The 14,982-nt window shown below is 38.5% G+C and overlaps 1 protein-coding gene across 1 annotated transcript in view; it reads right to left on the reverse strand.

The window, feature by feature from the left end:
* The window catches only part of RAPGEF5 (Rap guanine nucleotide exchange factor 5), a 229,878-nt gene that overhangs the window by 180,976 nt on the left and 33,920 nt on the right, over window positions 1-14,982 (reverse strand). The window contains exons 2-4 of the mRNA XM_038557080.1: window positions 8,376-8,426; window positions 6,152-6,258; window positions 838-959 (exon numbers count right to left, since the gene is read on the reverse strand). Coding sequence (XP_038413008.1) covers window positions 838-959; window positions 6,152-6,258; window positions 8,376-8,426 — 280 coding nt within the window. The remainder of the gene's footprint in view (window positions 1-837; window positions 960-6,151; window positions 6,259-8,375; window positions 8,427-14,982) is intronic.

The raw sequence follows: 14,982 nt of genomic DNA on the forward strand, positions 1-14,982 counted from the left end.
AAAAAAAATAAAAGAAATCAAGAATTAGGGACTTATCCAAAAAAACACTGACACAAATTTTTTTGCTAACCAGAAATATGAACCTCACAAGCAAGCTGATAACATTCAAAGATAGTTATTGTTTTTCTAAATAAGTGTGCTGGGTATTACCAGCTTATTAAAATTATACCCACATGTCTATATGTACTATACTGGGACTTCAGGTATGACTCTGAAACTTACTAAGCTCTCTGACCCTCAATATTTATTACCTATGGGTAATAAAAGGGGCTTCCTAGTGACCAAGCACCTGCATGATAAAGGTAAATAAAGAATCCAGATTGCTTGACTTCTAATTCTTCAATTCCCTGGGCTCAACTAAGAAAAGAGATATCTGCCATCTATTTTAGTTGCTAGTTAACATCTATTTTGTGTTCTGCTTAAACAGCTAATTTCCATAGGTCATATCTCTAATTGTTCATGATTAGTCAATTAAAATGATATAACATTCCACTCATAAAATCAGTTTCTGACAATTATTCTAAGTGCAGCTAGATAAATCACACATTTAGAGCACCTAAAGATATCACTGATTTAAAAAAAAGTTGTGAGCACCCTTTTGAATAGAGGAGAGGTAAGGGAAAGACTCTTAGACACAGTAGTTTATGAGTCACCAAGTACCTAGTGAGAAATAACAATCAAAAGATGACTGGTCACTTTTATTTATAAAATGTGAGAGAATGCAAATATTTACCTGCAAAAACAATTTCCATCCAGATTGTAACATCCTCTAGAAAGTCAATTTCATTTTGGTAGCTGAATAAACGCTTCTGTGTTTTCAAAACATGTAATACTAACCTGATAACATAATTCCCATATCCAGGAGGAGTTGCCAGACCCCTATGGCCATAGATCTGCACTGGACAAAAGGACAGTGTTCTAGAAGCCAGTCTACCAGCTCTGACCCAACACAGCTCCTCCTGAACAAAAGGAAAGCCATTCATAGTAAGACATTTGTACGCCACTTATTTGTCAAAGAATTGATACTTAATATCATCCCTTTCATGTGCTTTTTTAAAACAAGGGACTCAATTATTATTGAGGCACCTGTTATTCATTTTTCTGATGATTTCAGCTCAGTATCACCTCCTTAGGAAAACTTAGAATCATATTCTCTCATACTTTTGCTTCAAAACACCTACATTTAGTAATTGTACATCTGAGTGAATCATATCTGCTTTCCTCACTTCAGAATAATTTTCAGGATATCAGGGAACCATGTATATAACTCACTATTAAACCCCAACAATCAGATCATTCCAGGCACATAGGAAGTTCTCAAAACATGTGTTTGAACAAAGGAAGGAATAAATTAAGCAATCCCTTATATAAAGAAAATACTTCTGCCTCGGTGAGAGAAGTACCTCAAGGTGATGGTGATAAACATTTGTTCAGCCCTTTACAGACTTTTATCTAGTCTTTTTGAGAACAAATTCCAGAAGATTATACAAAGTTAGGACCACAATGAGTAGTTAAGAGTTTTGTTTGCTACTCTCCAAACATATTAAATCCTAAAATTTGTCTCAAAGAATAATAAATATGACCATTAATCTCTTTAATATCATCTAAGCAATCTAGCTAAGCAGTCTAGATCATAAACTCATAAACCCATAAACCCAGATGTGTGTGATAGATTCCGCTAACCACTTACACAAAAATATCCCCTGTAATCTGTCTTAAAATACACAACTATATTTGAAGCATGCCCCAATCTGGGCATTATAAGTAGTTTTTTTCATGCCTACTTTTTCATCTTTATCAGCCTCAAATGAAAAGCCAAAAGAAGACAACTTACTGAAATATAGTTTTCATTTGCAGAAATTTCACTGAAAATCATTCTCCCTTATGAAAATGTCACCAAACTGTTTTTTTAAAGATGTATCATGTAAATGGTTATCTTTATTCTATATTTGGTATTTTAGGACCAAAACATGTCAAAATTTTATTCCTAAAACAGAAAAACATTGCTTATTTTTTGTGATTAGTCATAGTCATCAGTACCTAGAAATCACACAATAACCAACAATGTGAAGAAATGCCATGAGGTGCTACATCTTCAGGGGTAAAAGGAAAAATAAACTATTCTGCCAAGGTATTTGTGTTGTGGTTCTGGGGGGTTTTTTGTTTTGTTTTTTTACACCCAATGTGGGGCTTGAACTCATGACACCAAGATCAAGAGTTGCATGCGCTACTGACTGATCCAGCCAGGTGTTCCCTCTGCTGAGATATTTGAGCAAATATTCCAGGCTTTGAAAAAGCATCACCTTTTTGTTTGTTTGTTTGAAAGATAGTCTAAGGCAATCAGGGCAATACCAGACACATTCAGTTGCAGGTTAGCATTAAGACACTAAAAAGATTAACTGTCAAATAAATGGATGTTTTTTGAAAAAAGGAAAAAACAGATCGCAATAAACTAGGCAATTAGACAAAACAGTCAATATTAACTTCTATTCTATAAGACACCTTTCATGTTAAAGGCTCAAAGTGTTAATTAATTCCTCAACACCTCTGTCAATTAGCCAGCATCTTTGGGCTTGTAAAGTACTTTTATCCCATGGATTAAAACACTGTATCATCATAATCCTTATTCTCAGAACAATCCAGTCCTCAACCTGCTCTCAGTGTCTGACACCACCCGGAATAGGATGCAACCAAACATTTACTAAGCAAACCAAACTGCCAAGTTGCAAAAGGTGGCTAAGATGGATGAGTATGTTTGCTTGCTCATAAGTCATGGGGAAGAAGTTTCTTAGATTAGGGCTTCTGAAAATTGTGTTTAGGAGCACCTAGGAGATTTGGTTAATGTGTGGATTCTGATGGAGTGTGGCTGAATGGGGCCCAGGTGATGTTGGTGACCACAAAGCCCAAATCCCTCAGCAATACCTTCTCACTGGGAAGGGCTCCCTTGATCTTGGGGAAGCAGGGCTGAGTCTACACCCTAAACTACATTACCAGGGTTACTGTCATGACAATAATAGTTAATAAGAGCCCCTTCACCCCCACCCCATCCAGCAAGCTACTGCTTCCATTGCTCATGATGCTCCTCTCCTCCACCCCCAACATTATCAAGTTATGTTTCTCATCTCCTTCAATAATCCATCTGCACCAGGGAAACCCCACTAGGAATATCATTAATATCACCCAAAGCATGAGAGGAGGTGCCCCTGCACTGAACTCCTACTCCCCTGACTTGCTGACCAGGGCAGCAACAATTCAGCAACAATCACAACCTGAGCAGAAACCAACAAACCTATAGAACTTAGGGGAGAGCACCAAGGGAGAAAAGGGATAGAAGGGAGAGAGCTGAGCATCCCCCTCCCCCCAAAAGCAGTTCTTACTCCCAGTGTATTTAAACTCTTGTACTGGATCCGGAAGCCGTCCAAGTATGTAGGTCTAACTAGAGTTGCCATACTAGGCAGGAACATTGTGATATGGATGTGATTAGCTACAAGGTCAATGTGACTGCCACAACAAAACACTGAACATTATCTTATCTCCCCTCCAATTTCTGGAACTGAAAATTCGATTTCTCATCATCTACTTCTGTCTCTAGTTGCATTTTTAGCAATTAATTCATAGAAGTGCAGACGGAACTCTCATCTCAAATGTAAATGGGGTGATGGTATTCGGAGACTTATTTGAAGCCTCAGAAACCAGTCTGATTTTTCCTATAGTGCAAAAGGAATAGAAAACACCTCAAAGTTCTGAAAGTAATTCTCACGTAGTACATGGGGAACACTTCCCCTCAATTTATTACCAGACAAATGAAAATGACTCATCCTAGGCAATCATATTAGCACTTTATCTTTAGGCCCAAGGCACTAATCAATCCTTAGATTATGAAAATAGGAAGCTTTGGCCCAACCACTGGGAATCTGAAATAGCACAGCACACGCTCTCTCCCCATTCTACTCCCACTGAACCCTAAATATGTTCTAACTTGGATGGATGGTTCTTTTCCATGAACCTCATTAATGTACATCTCCCATTGCTTTTTTCAATCTATATCCATGGAGACCACATTAAGAAACTGAGAACAATGACAGATCTTATACACAGCTGTATGTAGTAGCTAAAAAAGAATCGTAGGAGCCCACTCACAACTAGACCCAAAGACTTATCCAATGTGTTTTTATTTTTAAAAAATAAAAAAAAAAATAGATAGGTTTAAAGTTGATACCATCATCTATTAAAAAAATTTTTTTTAAAGGCTCTATGTGAAGTGGTCCCCCCATGACTGCAACCACTCTTCCCACCTGTCATGTCTACTTGGCCTATTCTCTAAACCGAAGGTTCTCAGACAATGGGCTATAAATTGCTTGTGGGGGAAGGGAGAGCAGGGTGTGGTATGCTTTTTTCAAGACGTTCATGAGTCCATATATAAAAAACATGCTTTGTCTACAGGATAGATCATGCTTAACCTAGATCATATTTTTCAAAAAAAAAATACACACACACACACACACACACACACACTAATGTGGTTAGTTAAATATGGGATTTTAAAATAGTAATTGTAGTTCTCCCAACCTTCCCTCCCACCTTTGCTCAATGGTGCCTCAGAAAACAGATTGTGCCAAGTGTCCAATTAGAAAGCAGTTGGTAGCATGGGATACCAGAAAAGAACATGAAGGCACTATCTAGGGTATGGATAAGAGTTACAATAGGTGTATATAATAATTAAAAATTCAGCAAGCTATACCCTGAATAATTCTGCATTTTAAGTCATATCTCAATAGAAAGGAGGTCTTCTTACTCAAATAGGGTGAGAATAACTATTCCCCTAATCCAGGTCACAATGAAATTTTCCCCAACTATGATAAATGGAAAAAAACAGGAATATTACAATGAGTTTGAGATAAAGCTAAATTTAGTTAACTTAATGAAATGTCCTTTATTCTGAGGATCTTTCCTACTATGTTTTTTAAAGATTTATTTATTTATTGGGAGGGGGAGGAGCAGAGGGAAAGGGAGTCTCGAGCAGACTCCATGCTGAGGGTAGAGCCTGATGCAGGGCTTGATCTCATGACCCTGCAATCACAGCCTGAGCGGAAAGCAAGAGTCAGACGCTTAATTGTGACACTGAGGCACCCCTTTCCTACTTTTTTGGTGTCATTTATTCTGAGTACTCTTCCTATTCTTTATGGTATATCACAATCTCATTTCTGTAAGAAAAAATAATGATAATAAAATGCTATTTTTCTCTTTTTGTTTTATTTTTACAATTTTGTTTTGATATTGTTTGATATATTAACACCTTTACTTGACAAAATAAAAAGCTGGTAATTTCCTTGTGTTTTTTCTTTAAATGACTCCATGAAATGAAAACATGTGTTCTGGGATGCATGGATGGCTCAGTGGTTAAGTGACTGCCGTTGGCTCAGGGTGTGATCCCGGGGTCCTGGGACCGAGTCCTGCATCAGGCTTCCAGTGGGGAATCTGCCTCTCTCTATGCCTATGTCTCTGCCTCTCTCTCTGTGTCTCTCATGAATAAATAAATAAAATCTTAAAAAAGAAAAAAGAAAGAAAACACGTGTTCTAAACTTTCTAAGTGACCACTCTTAGTCCAATTGTACTTTAAAACTGATCATTAGCCCATCCATTTACTCTCATACTTCTGCCCTTATTCACAAGGCAAAGGTGGAGAAATTCCAACCATTTGTCACCTCGAAGGACCCAAGGAGGGGCTCAACCTCACCGAAAGAGCAGAATTCCCTCTCCCATAGATCTCCCAGGAGTCCTCAAAGAGCCTTGATAAGGTCCCTGAAGAAGGGATCTATGTTTATTGAAGTCCCAATGCTGCACATACCCAGTACAAATATTATAAAACATCACATTTAAGAGGAAGCAGAGCAGAGACTCTCTCAGGAACCCACCCACCCGCAACTGGAGATTCCATACCCTAACTTCAGAACCAGGAGTCTACTGTCAACAAACATTCCACTGAGGCTAAGAGAAAAGTCACCACCAATACCCCAAATAGACACTTCAAACAAATCCTCCCAGTACTGATGTAGTCCATCTCTTTGTGATCAAGGTTATGATTTCAGTACATTTTAGGAGTTTTTGCTTAAAGGACAATTTTTGACAAGGTGTTAGAAAATTGTGTTACCTGTAAAATCCCTTGAGGTTCACTCTGTCCTTTATCAGGTCAGCTGCCTGAACGATAATAATATTCCTCAATGCTCTTCCTGCACAAGAAGAATTCTCCCCATAAATCTAAATGGAAAAAGACAAACATTCTCCATAAATTTAGAATAATATGACAATTTGTGAGCTGCCAATAGCACACTATATATAAAAAAATCATGACCATGTCCTAAGTTTAAAAAAATTTTAGCCTATGTAGCTATAGATCAACATGTTGCTATCTATATTATTTTTGCTATTGGTCCACTTGTGTTATTATGCTACAATAACTATTCTCCAAATAAACTGTTTTAACTACAATCTTTTATACAAAGTTTCCAGAATAAAGTATCTGTTTTTTTATTTTATTTTATTTTATTTTTTAAGTATCTGTTTTTTTAAATAGTGTTTCTATCAATACAAAAAATTGAAGAATATTTTACTACACATTACTCTGCCATATTGATGCATTGATAAATCTTGGAAGATGGGAAACTTTTTCCTATTTAATGACCATCTTGCACTGTGACACCATGTGATAGGCTGCTGATGCCTGCTTCAAGTTTGAGCTTCAGTCAGTTGCAGAGCTCAGAGTTAATTCCAAGCTATCCTGGTTTCATCTTCATGATTCCACCTAGCACGTAAAATTTTTATTTAACTTCCTTTTAAATCTTCTAATTCACCCATACGCATCTCTGATTCTTAGAGGATGAAGGAGGGTATTCTGTAGATCTAGAGAGGTCCATATCCTACTTTATAACCGCCTCTTTTCTCTATAATTGGCAGCTTCCTCCACAATAAAATGCTGTTTCACAAAGAAACTAAATAAAAATAAACTGTCTTCATGCTCATGAAAATTAATATATATTGGGAATGCATGCTTGCGTCTGTTTACTTGTTTCTTGGTGAACTCTTTCTGCACTTACACTATTTTGCACCTATAAAATATTTTATATCTTCTCTTGAAGCAAACCAATTAATAATATATTGACTATGACTTGACAGGGAACATTTCAACCCTATCCTTACACTTCCCTAATATTCATATTATCACCTCCTAAACACAACCTAATAAAAAAGTGGGAAGGGCAAGGAATGATTTATTCTTAACATGTTGCAACTGTATACAAAAACAAAACAAAAAGACCCACAGAAATACAACAAGTCAGATGACAGAAAGTACTAGAGTGAGGGATGGGCTAAATGGGTGATGGGTATCAAGGAAGTCACTTGTCATCATGAGCACTGGGTGTTACATTTAAGTGATGAATCATTAAATTCTACCCCTGGAACAAATATTACATTGTATATTAACTAACTAGAACTTAAATAAAAATTTGGAAGAAAAAAAAGGAATACCCTAAAAGAGGTACAAGTCAGCTGTTCCTTGATGGGTCCTAACAAGGTACCAATATTCATTCACTTGGTCTTTCAAAAGTCGCTTAATAAGCAGCTCTCAGAATCCATTCTAGATGCTGGGGATACAATAGTGAACAAAGCCAAAAACTTGCAGACTTCGCAATGCTCACAGTCTCCTTAAAAAAAAAAAAAAAAAAAAAAAAAAAGGAAAAAAGGAAAAAAAAAAAAACAAAAAACCCACAACTCTTTGTGAAATGATTTTTAAACACAATGAAGACTTCTCCATCTTTTTTCAATGAACATAGAAATATTTTACTGATAACTACAAATATAAACAATTCCCTCTTACACCAAGTTTTTTGTGTAAAATATTCACAATTTTAAAAATATAGTATTTCTAGGGGCATCAGTGGTTGAGCATCTGCCTTTGGCTCAATGTGATCCGGGTCCTGGTATCAAGCCCCGCATCATGCTTCCTGTGGGAAGCCTGCTTCTCCTTCTGCCTATGTCTCTGTCTCTGAGTCTCTCTTGAATAAATAAATAAATATTTTTAAAGATTCAGCATTTTTATTAACACAGCAAATTGAAAAAATATATAATAACTCTGCCATATTGATAATACATTAATATAAGGTCTTGGAAAATGGGAAATTATTTTTTTCCTATATGGTGAACATCTTGTACCATGACACAGTTATCAGAGCATTTCAAGAAACTTCAGCTGTGTCATCCCCAAGTGAAGGAGACAGGGTGCCCAAGAGCAAAGGAAAGAACTGTAACTAGAGAATTCTACACCAGGATTCATAAATCATTGTTTCAGAAAATGCAGTAAGAGAAAAGAATCGTACCTGGGAAGGAGTGTGTTCAAGGTATGGATTGGAAATTCTTCTTGATAGAGTCTATTTTGAAAGAAAGAAGAGGGGAAACATTAGAACCACACAAATCTTTGTACCAGCAGGAACAATCTGCCCTGTGGCAGGTCTAGCAGTTGTCCAAGTCAACTGCTTACATCTTACATGCTTACATCTTACATCTCAAGTCATGGGCCATAAAGAATTAATGTCCTTATTCTCGTTCAGTGCAAGCATCTGGTCAACATTCATTCCAGTAAGACAAGTGATTCCATTTGAACAGCTCTCAACCTAAATGGTACAACTTTAAGGAGTGCCATGAAAAGACTAGGATCTTTTCATACTTGGGATTTTACTCTCCACATGATTTTGAATGTTTCTCCTTTCCTTTTCATTTTCTCTTTTACCAACTAAGACTCACATCAGTATTCATCTGCATGGCTGCTTCAGCTTCTGGGTGGATTTCCCTGCCCTCTGGTCACATCCCTGTAGGTCATCCTGCAGACCTCAACTGAACCAATGTCCCTCTGACTTACAGTGGGTCTCCTACTACTGATGTGAATCAATCTGAGCCACCATGGTCTACCTCCATTCCTTGATCTCTGGTCATGCCCCTGCAGGTTATATTGCAAATCTCAACTGAACAAATGCCTCCTTGACCTACAGTGGGTCTCCTGCTGCTTATGTGAGTCAATCTGAGCCACCATGTCTGCCTTCAACAGGTTTCCAGTGTCCTCCTCGCATCTTCTTACAGGACAAGACCTACTCAGCAGAAGAGCCCATCACTCACACCCACCTCTGCTCATACCACTTTCTATGTTGTAGAGTCCTCCATCTTCCCTGATGCTTCCCTGAATCCCATCAAACTTCCAAGTACAGGTTTAGCATAGTCACCTCCTGGGTGAAGCTCCTCCCACCTGTCCCAGTCCACTGGGGATTTGTCCCCCTTAGCAGCTCTGTGTTTCTGTATTATTCATGGGGCAGCTCCTGAATGTTCTGCATTGTTGGCTGTTGTTCTATGTGTGCATTTGCCCCAATTAATCCAGAAGATCCTTGAGGGAGTGCTGGCAGTTTATACTGTTTTGCTTTCACAGCATCTAGTTCAATACCTAGTACAGAAATGTTTATTTTTCTACTCATTTATTTATAGATATTTACATCTCTATCAATTTAGTAAGTATTTGCTGAATGATTTGAATGGTAGGAGCTAATTTTTCGTACTTAAAGATCCAGTAGGCAGCATCATCACCCACATATGCTTAAGTACAATAGAAAACTATTATCATTTCCCATTGTGGTATGCAGAAAAGAACAGAGAAACTAACATTTACTGAGCTCCCAACCCATGTTTAAAATCTCTTTACACCTCTATCCCAAGGCTTGCTGTCTTTTGAGATTCCCATGATTTTTAGTCTGCTGCCTCCACTTCTCAAATTCATTGGCTAAGTTACAAAACACCCTGCCAGTCATGGCTTTCCAGCATCTGAACCCTCTACCAAACCTTAATCTAAGACACAATTCCCATTCTGCATCTTCCCCACTCCACATGGCTCCCCTATTACTTATCTTAATTAAACTGAAATAAACATACACACTCTATCCAAAAATGCCAACTGGTTTACTCTGCTTAAGATTTGCAAAGGCTTCAAAGAAAATGAAATTTATAAAGGTAGACAGGCCATTTTTAATTCCCCTGTATTAAAATAAAACATCCACCCACCCCTTCTGGTGTCGACTATACACATTCCCAATCAGCCCTCCTCAGGCCTTCTGTCGTCTGAGCCTATGTAATATATTCACTTATTGAAATACCAAACAATTTAAAATTTGCATATGTACTAGCTTTATCATTTGAGGATGAATCATCATAAGTGATTTTTCTTCCCCTAAATAGAATTTTCAGAGTCAATATGGCAGGCCAGAACTGATAGTGTTTGTTACTCATCTAACTGCCTGAATTAGCTCAGAAAAGCAACTACTTCACATGATTTAGTTGAAGAAGAAGAAGAAAAAGAAGAAGAAGAAGAAGAAGAGGAGGAGGAGGAGGAGGAGGAGGAGGAGGAGGAGGAGGAGGAGGAAAGCTTTTAGGTAGAAACAAGTTCTCAAGAACTAGGTAAGGGCACATTCACAAAAGAAAGCAAACCATTTCCTTTCTTTCAGCTGCCAACCTAAATCTGGCTGTCTCCACACTAGTATTACACTCACACAATTCTACTTCACAGAAACTTCCCCATGGATGGCTGGTTTCAAAAGATTGGTAAAGTGAGTAAATAAAGCCATGAGAGTCTTCTAGGCTGACTAGATAACAATGACAGATAAGCTACTAGCTCACAGGGAATCAATGAGAGCAACACAACAAGACTGGCCTTTTCCAGAACACAATACCTACATTTGTTGTCAGAAACTCCTGCGAAGCGCTCTCTTAACTGGTCCCAGGAGGGCTCTGTTCCATCAAGGCTCTAGCATGGCAGCTCTCAAACTCAGCTGGGCTCTAGGAAGCCCCAGGGCTCCCTGCAGAACTCTGGTAAGTTATGATGTATTAAACTTGAAATCACTACCCTAACTATGTGCTTTAGAGACCGCTTTTTGTTAGTTTGTCGGTATTGATGCAAAACACCAAGTGTCAAAAAGAACTTAGAATAGTCTATCCATGACCTCATTTGTAAGAGGTGCTGAGAAATTATGTTTTTATTAGAGGAATACAGTGGACCAACTTACAAGAATCCAAGAATCACTGCTCTAAATCACCCCATGGGTTGCTCCCCAGCATTTACCTGAAAGAGTATCTATCACAAGAACAGCCTTAAAAATGCACCCCTCTCTGTTTCCATATTTTTTCCTAAAATGTTATCAGCTGTTTTCATCCCATCTTTGAATCCCTTGGTTTTTCTTCTCCTCTGAGCATTCGAGGGCTTCATCTAATCCCTCTTGTGGCAACTAACTTCCATTCATTTCTCATTTACAAAGCACCTACTGAGTTTGACAAGTACTGTGGGAGCTTCCAGAACCATACTCAAGAGTGTGATACCATTCCTAATCTGGAAATCCATTTACCAGATCACATAGGATCTAAGGAACACTTTAAACCCACGAATTCTTTTTTAATCCTGATTTCTTATCAATTTACTCTATAATTTTGGATGGCTAGTTCCAGTGATACAGAGTACCCTCTTTTAAATGGCTCTTGCCATAATACCTCATAACATAATGCCCAGGTGAAATGATTTTTTCCCCTTTATTTCCAATTTCCTAGAATTTCTTCAGCTAGATGCGATGATACTTTCATGAAAGACACACACACACACACATATATAGAGAGAAGATTAGTAACAATACAAATGAAATTAGATTTTAATTTAAATTTATTTCTTTTCCTTTCCATTTTAGTGAACCATGGAAAATAATTCCCAAGTGATTCCAGGCAAATATTTTTCATATTTTAAACATGTATTAGAAAATTGCAACCCTTTAATATCCACAAATGAACTTCCAAAAAAAATTACAGCATAACTCGAAAGAAAGGGTAATTGGTTAGCAATCATGTATTACCTTCATTTTTTTAACGTTCAATGTCCACTAAAGTTAAGCTATAATGATCCAAGATGCTGGTCTGAACCAAGCACAGAATTCACTCCAGAATTAGTAAAAAGATCCCACTATACTATATGATAGACTTACAGCACTTTTTTTTTTTTTAAATCGGCCCTTAAAGGACATGCCTTAATACTCAAATTGAATTAAAGTATACAAGTAGCCAAGGGAAGAGAGAATGAAAGGAAAAAGACCAAATCATTTTGATCCTGGCACACCTGCTCCATTTCAAAGAGGAACCAACAGAACTACCAAATTTATTGATACCTTGAGAATTCAGTTCCTGATATAACTTTCTGTCACCTGCAGCCATTACCCTTTCCTTATTCTGGGCCATCAAGTAGAAGATGAAGACATCTAAATGGAATAAGTACCTGCCTTTTCTTACAATCCTAGGAAACCAGAAAGTTTCTGAAGTTCCTGGAAAGCGTCTATGGGAAGAGATTACCACTGACTCAAACAACAAGGTCTATAACAAGGCAGGCTTTCCAGTAGAGTTCTAAGATTATGGGTCCTTTTTAAGCCCCAAGAAATGCTTCCAACCCAATCAGAGCTTGGTCAAGGTAAAAGGGACCACACCCCAGCCAGGATGTGGGCTTGAGAACGCAGCATCACACATTAGGCAGCATACAAGCTGGAGCCAACTGCTGTAAGGGAAGCATGGGGTGGGTGCCGTCACCCTCCCACAAGCTCCAGTCATGGTTCAAGCCAACCACCACATTCTTGGGGCTCCAAGGGATGTGCTCCCACTGGTAGGTCACAACCACAAAGGCCATTTGCGGTAGCACCTTGTCCGCATAGTCTTGCCACAACAACGTCAATAATGTTCTCAAAATTGTATTTTTCTACTGTCCAGTGAGGTGTTAAGAAAATGGAATGAAACGGAAATGGCAGAAATGCTTACTGAGAACCTCCTTTGTCTTTAGCACTTTCCCATAACAGTAACTGCATCCATCTAGTCACATTTTTACAGACAACAGGCCTGAGGGACAGCGAAATTAAGAAATCTCCTTAAATGGGGCCCCTGGGTGGTGTAGTCAGTTAAGCATCTGACTCCTGATTTCCGCTCGGGTTTTGATTTCACTGTGGTGAGATGAAGCCCCGCATCGTGGGGCCTACTTAAGATTCATTCTCTCTCTTCCTCTGCCCTCCTTTCCCCCTTCTCACTCCCTCTTGAAAGAGAGAAAGAAAGAGAGAGAGAGAGAGAGAGAGAGAAGCAAGCAAGCAAGCAATTTAAAGTCCCTGAACTGGAAAGTTATAGAGCCAGGACTGAAACAATAGTGACCGGTTGCAAAGCCACCACTCTGCTGTAATAGACTGCATGCTATTAATTAATAATTGGGTTTCTACCCCGTGCTAGAGATTGTGCTAAGTATTTTATATGCAACATACCATTTAATCTGTGGAAAACTTTGAGGTAGGTACTATTTGTTAATTCTATTTGGCAGAAGACAGAACTAGACTTGAAGAGGTTAAGAAATCTACCCATTTGCAGCCCAAGCCCATCTGTAGTTACCACTTCACAAGTGTCACTTATAACAACAGACTGTGATGATTTAAGAGTCACATGACAAATGAGTGCTCCTCGCTGCATTAAGAAGTCACAAATAGCACTAGATCCAGTGATTCTCAGCCCTGGGTGTAAATTAGAGCCATCTGAGAAACTGAAGAGAAAAACCAAGCAGGAGCTCACGTCCCACCTCCAGACCACAGAATTAGAAGCTCTGGGAGTGAGGCCTGGGTGGTTTCTGCCAAGCTCCCCAGGTGGTTCGAATGTGTAACCACTGTACAAATCGGTGGTTGGAACTGGCAATTTGAACCTCTCATCATCCACTTCAGCTAGGAGACTTGGAGCGCTCTTCAAACATTGCCTCCTTCGCAGGCCCAGCTGAGTTCAGAACACAGAATTATAAGTCCTTTGACAGCGCTGGGATCTGTGGCTGAGCTTTTAAGTCTGGCTTGTGCAAAACAAAGGGCTAGTGTTTCTGGACATCCCACCTTGTACCTGTTTGTGTGATGTTTTATATCTACCCCATCCCAGACATAGCCCTAAGCCAAGGTACCTTCATGTGTGCAAAGAACATACCCTTTTAATGGCACCCACGGCGTTCAAATTAATTTTTACTTCCCATTAGTAAAGGACTCTCTTCTAGTATAAACATGTTTGCCCCACTTAAAAGTCAAAGTAGAAAATTAAAGTGGGTTCTAGGGATACTTATAAATATTTCAAAATCTTGCCTGCCTAGGAAAATAAATCAGCAAGAACCAGCAGCTTCTGGGAAAATATACACAATAGGTACAATAAAAACAAACCCCAACATGTTATCAACTTGATTTGTATTCAGTTCTTAGGAAAACCTTTCTTTTTGCTGCATTTACAAGCAAGAGAATAGTTCTGCCTAACACAGTGGGCTTTTCTAATTAACACAATCACAGAAAAGCTTTGAATATTTAGGAATCCAGTCGCTGAAGATTTTAGAACAGTTAAATTAGCAAGCTTACTTATCTTCATTTGTCCCTGAATTCTCTGTTTATTCCCTTATTTGTCCCTTATTCTCTGTTTATTGTCCCTTATTCTCTGTTAACATCAACCTACCCAGTCATACCTGGACTCTAAGATGAACCCTTTCCACAGTAACCAACATGAAGATGCTCCCAGCGAGACAAGGTGAGCCGCAAAATAATGAAAGAATTGCATTATGACCCACAGGAAAAATATCCAGGAGCCCATATTGATAGAAACAATTGAATAAACAATGTTGGGCCAAGTGGGCTGGAGGGAATGGGGACAGCTCTACCTTACAGAATCCCAATTACTAAATTCAAGAAGAGGAGGAAAACAAATTCACCATTAGGCAAATACTATGGTACTAAATGTTGCAGACAAAAGAGAAAGAAATCAGTGGGTGCCAGAATTAGTGGACACAGTGTGATATACAGGCTATCTGTGCAGTGTCAAAGTGCTTCTCACAAGATATTGAGTATGGAGGGAAAAAAGAGTAACAGCATAGAA

Source organism: Canis lupus, chromosome 14 (genome assembly GCF_011100685.1).
Source record: "Canis lupus familiaris isolate Mischka breed German Shepherd chromosome 14, alternate assembly UU_Cfam_GSD_1.0, whole genome shotgun sequence".
Lineage (NCBI taxonomy): Eukaryota > Metazoa > Chordata > Mammalia > Carnivora > Canidae > Canis > Canis lupus.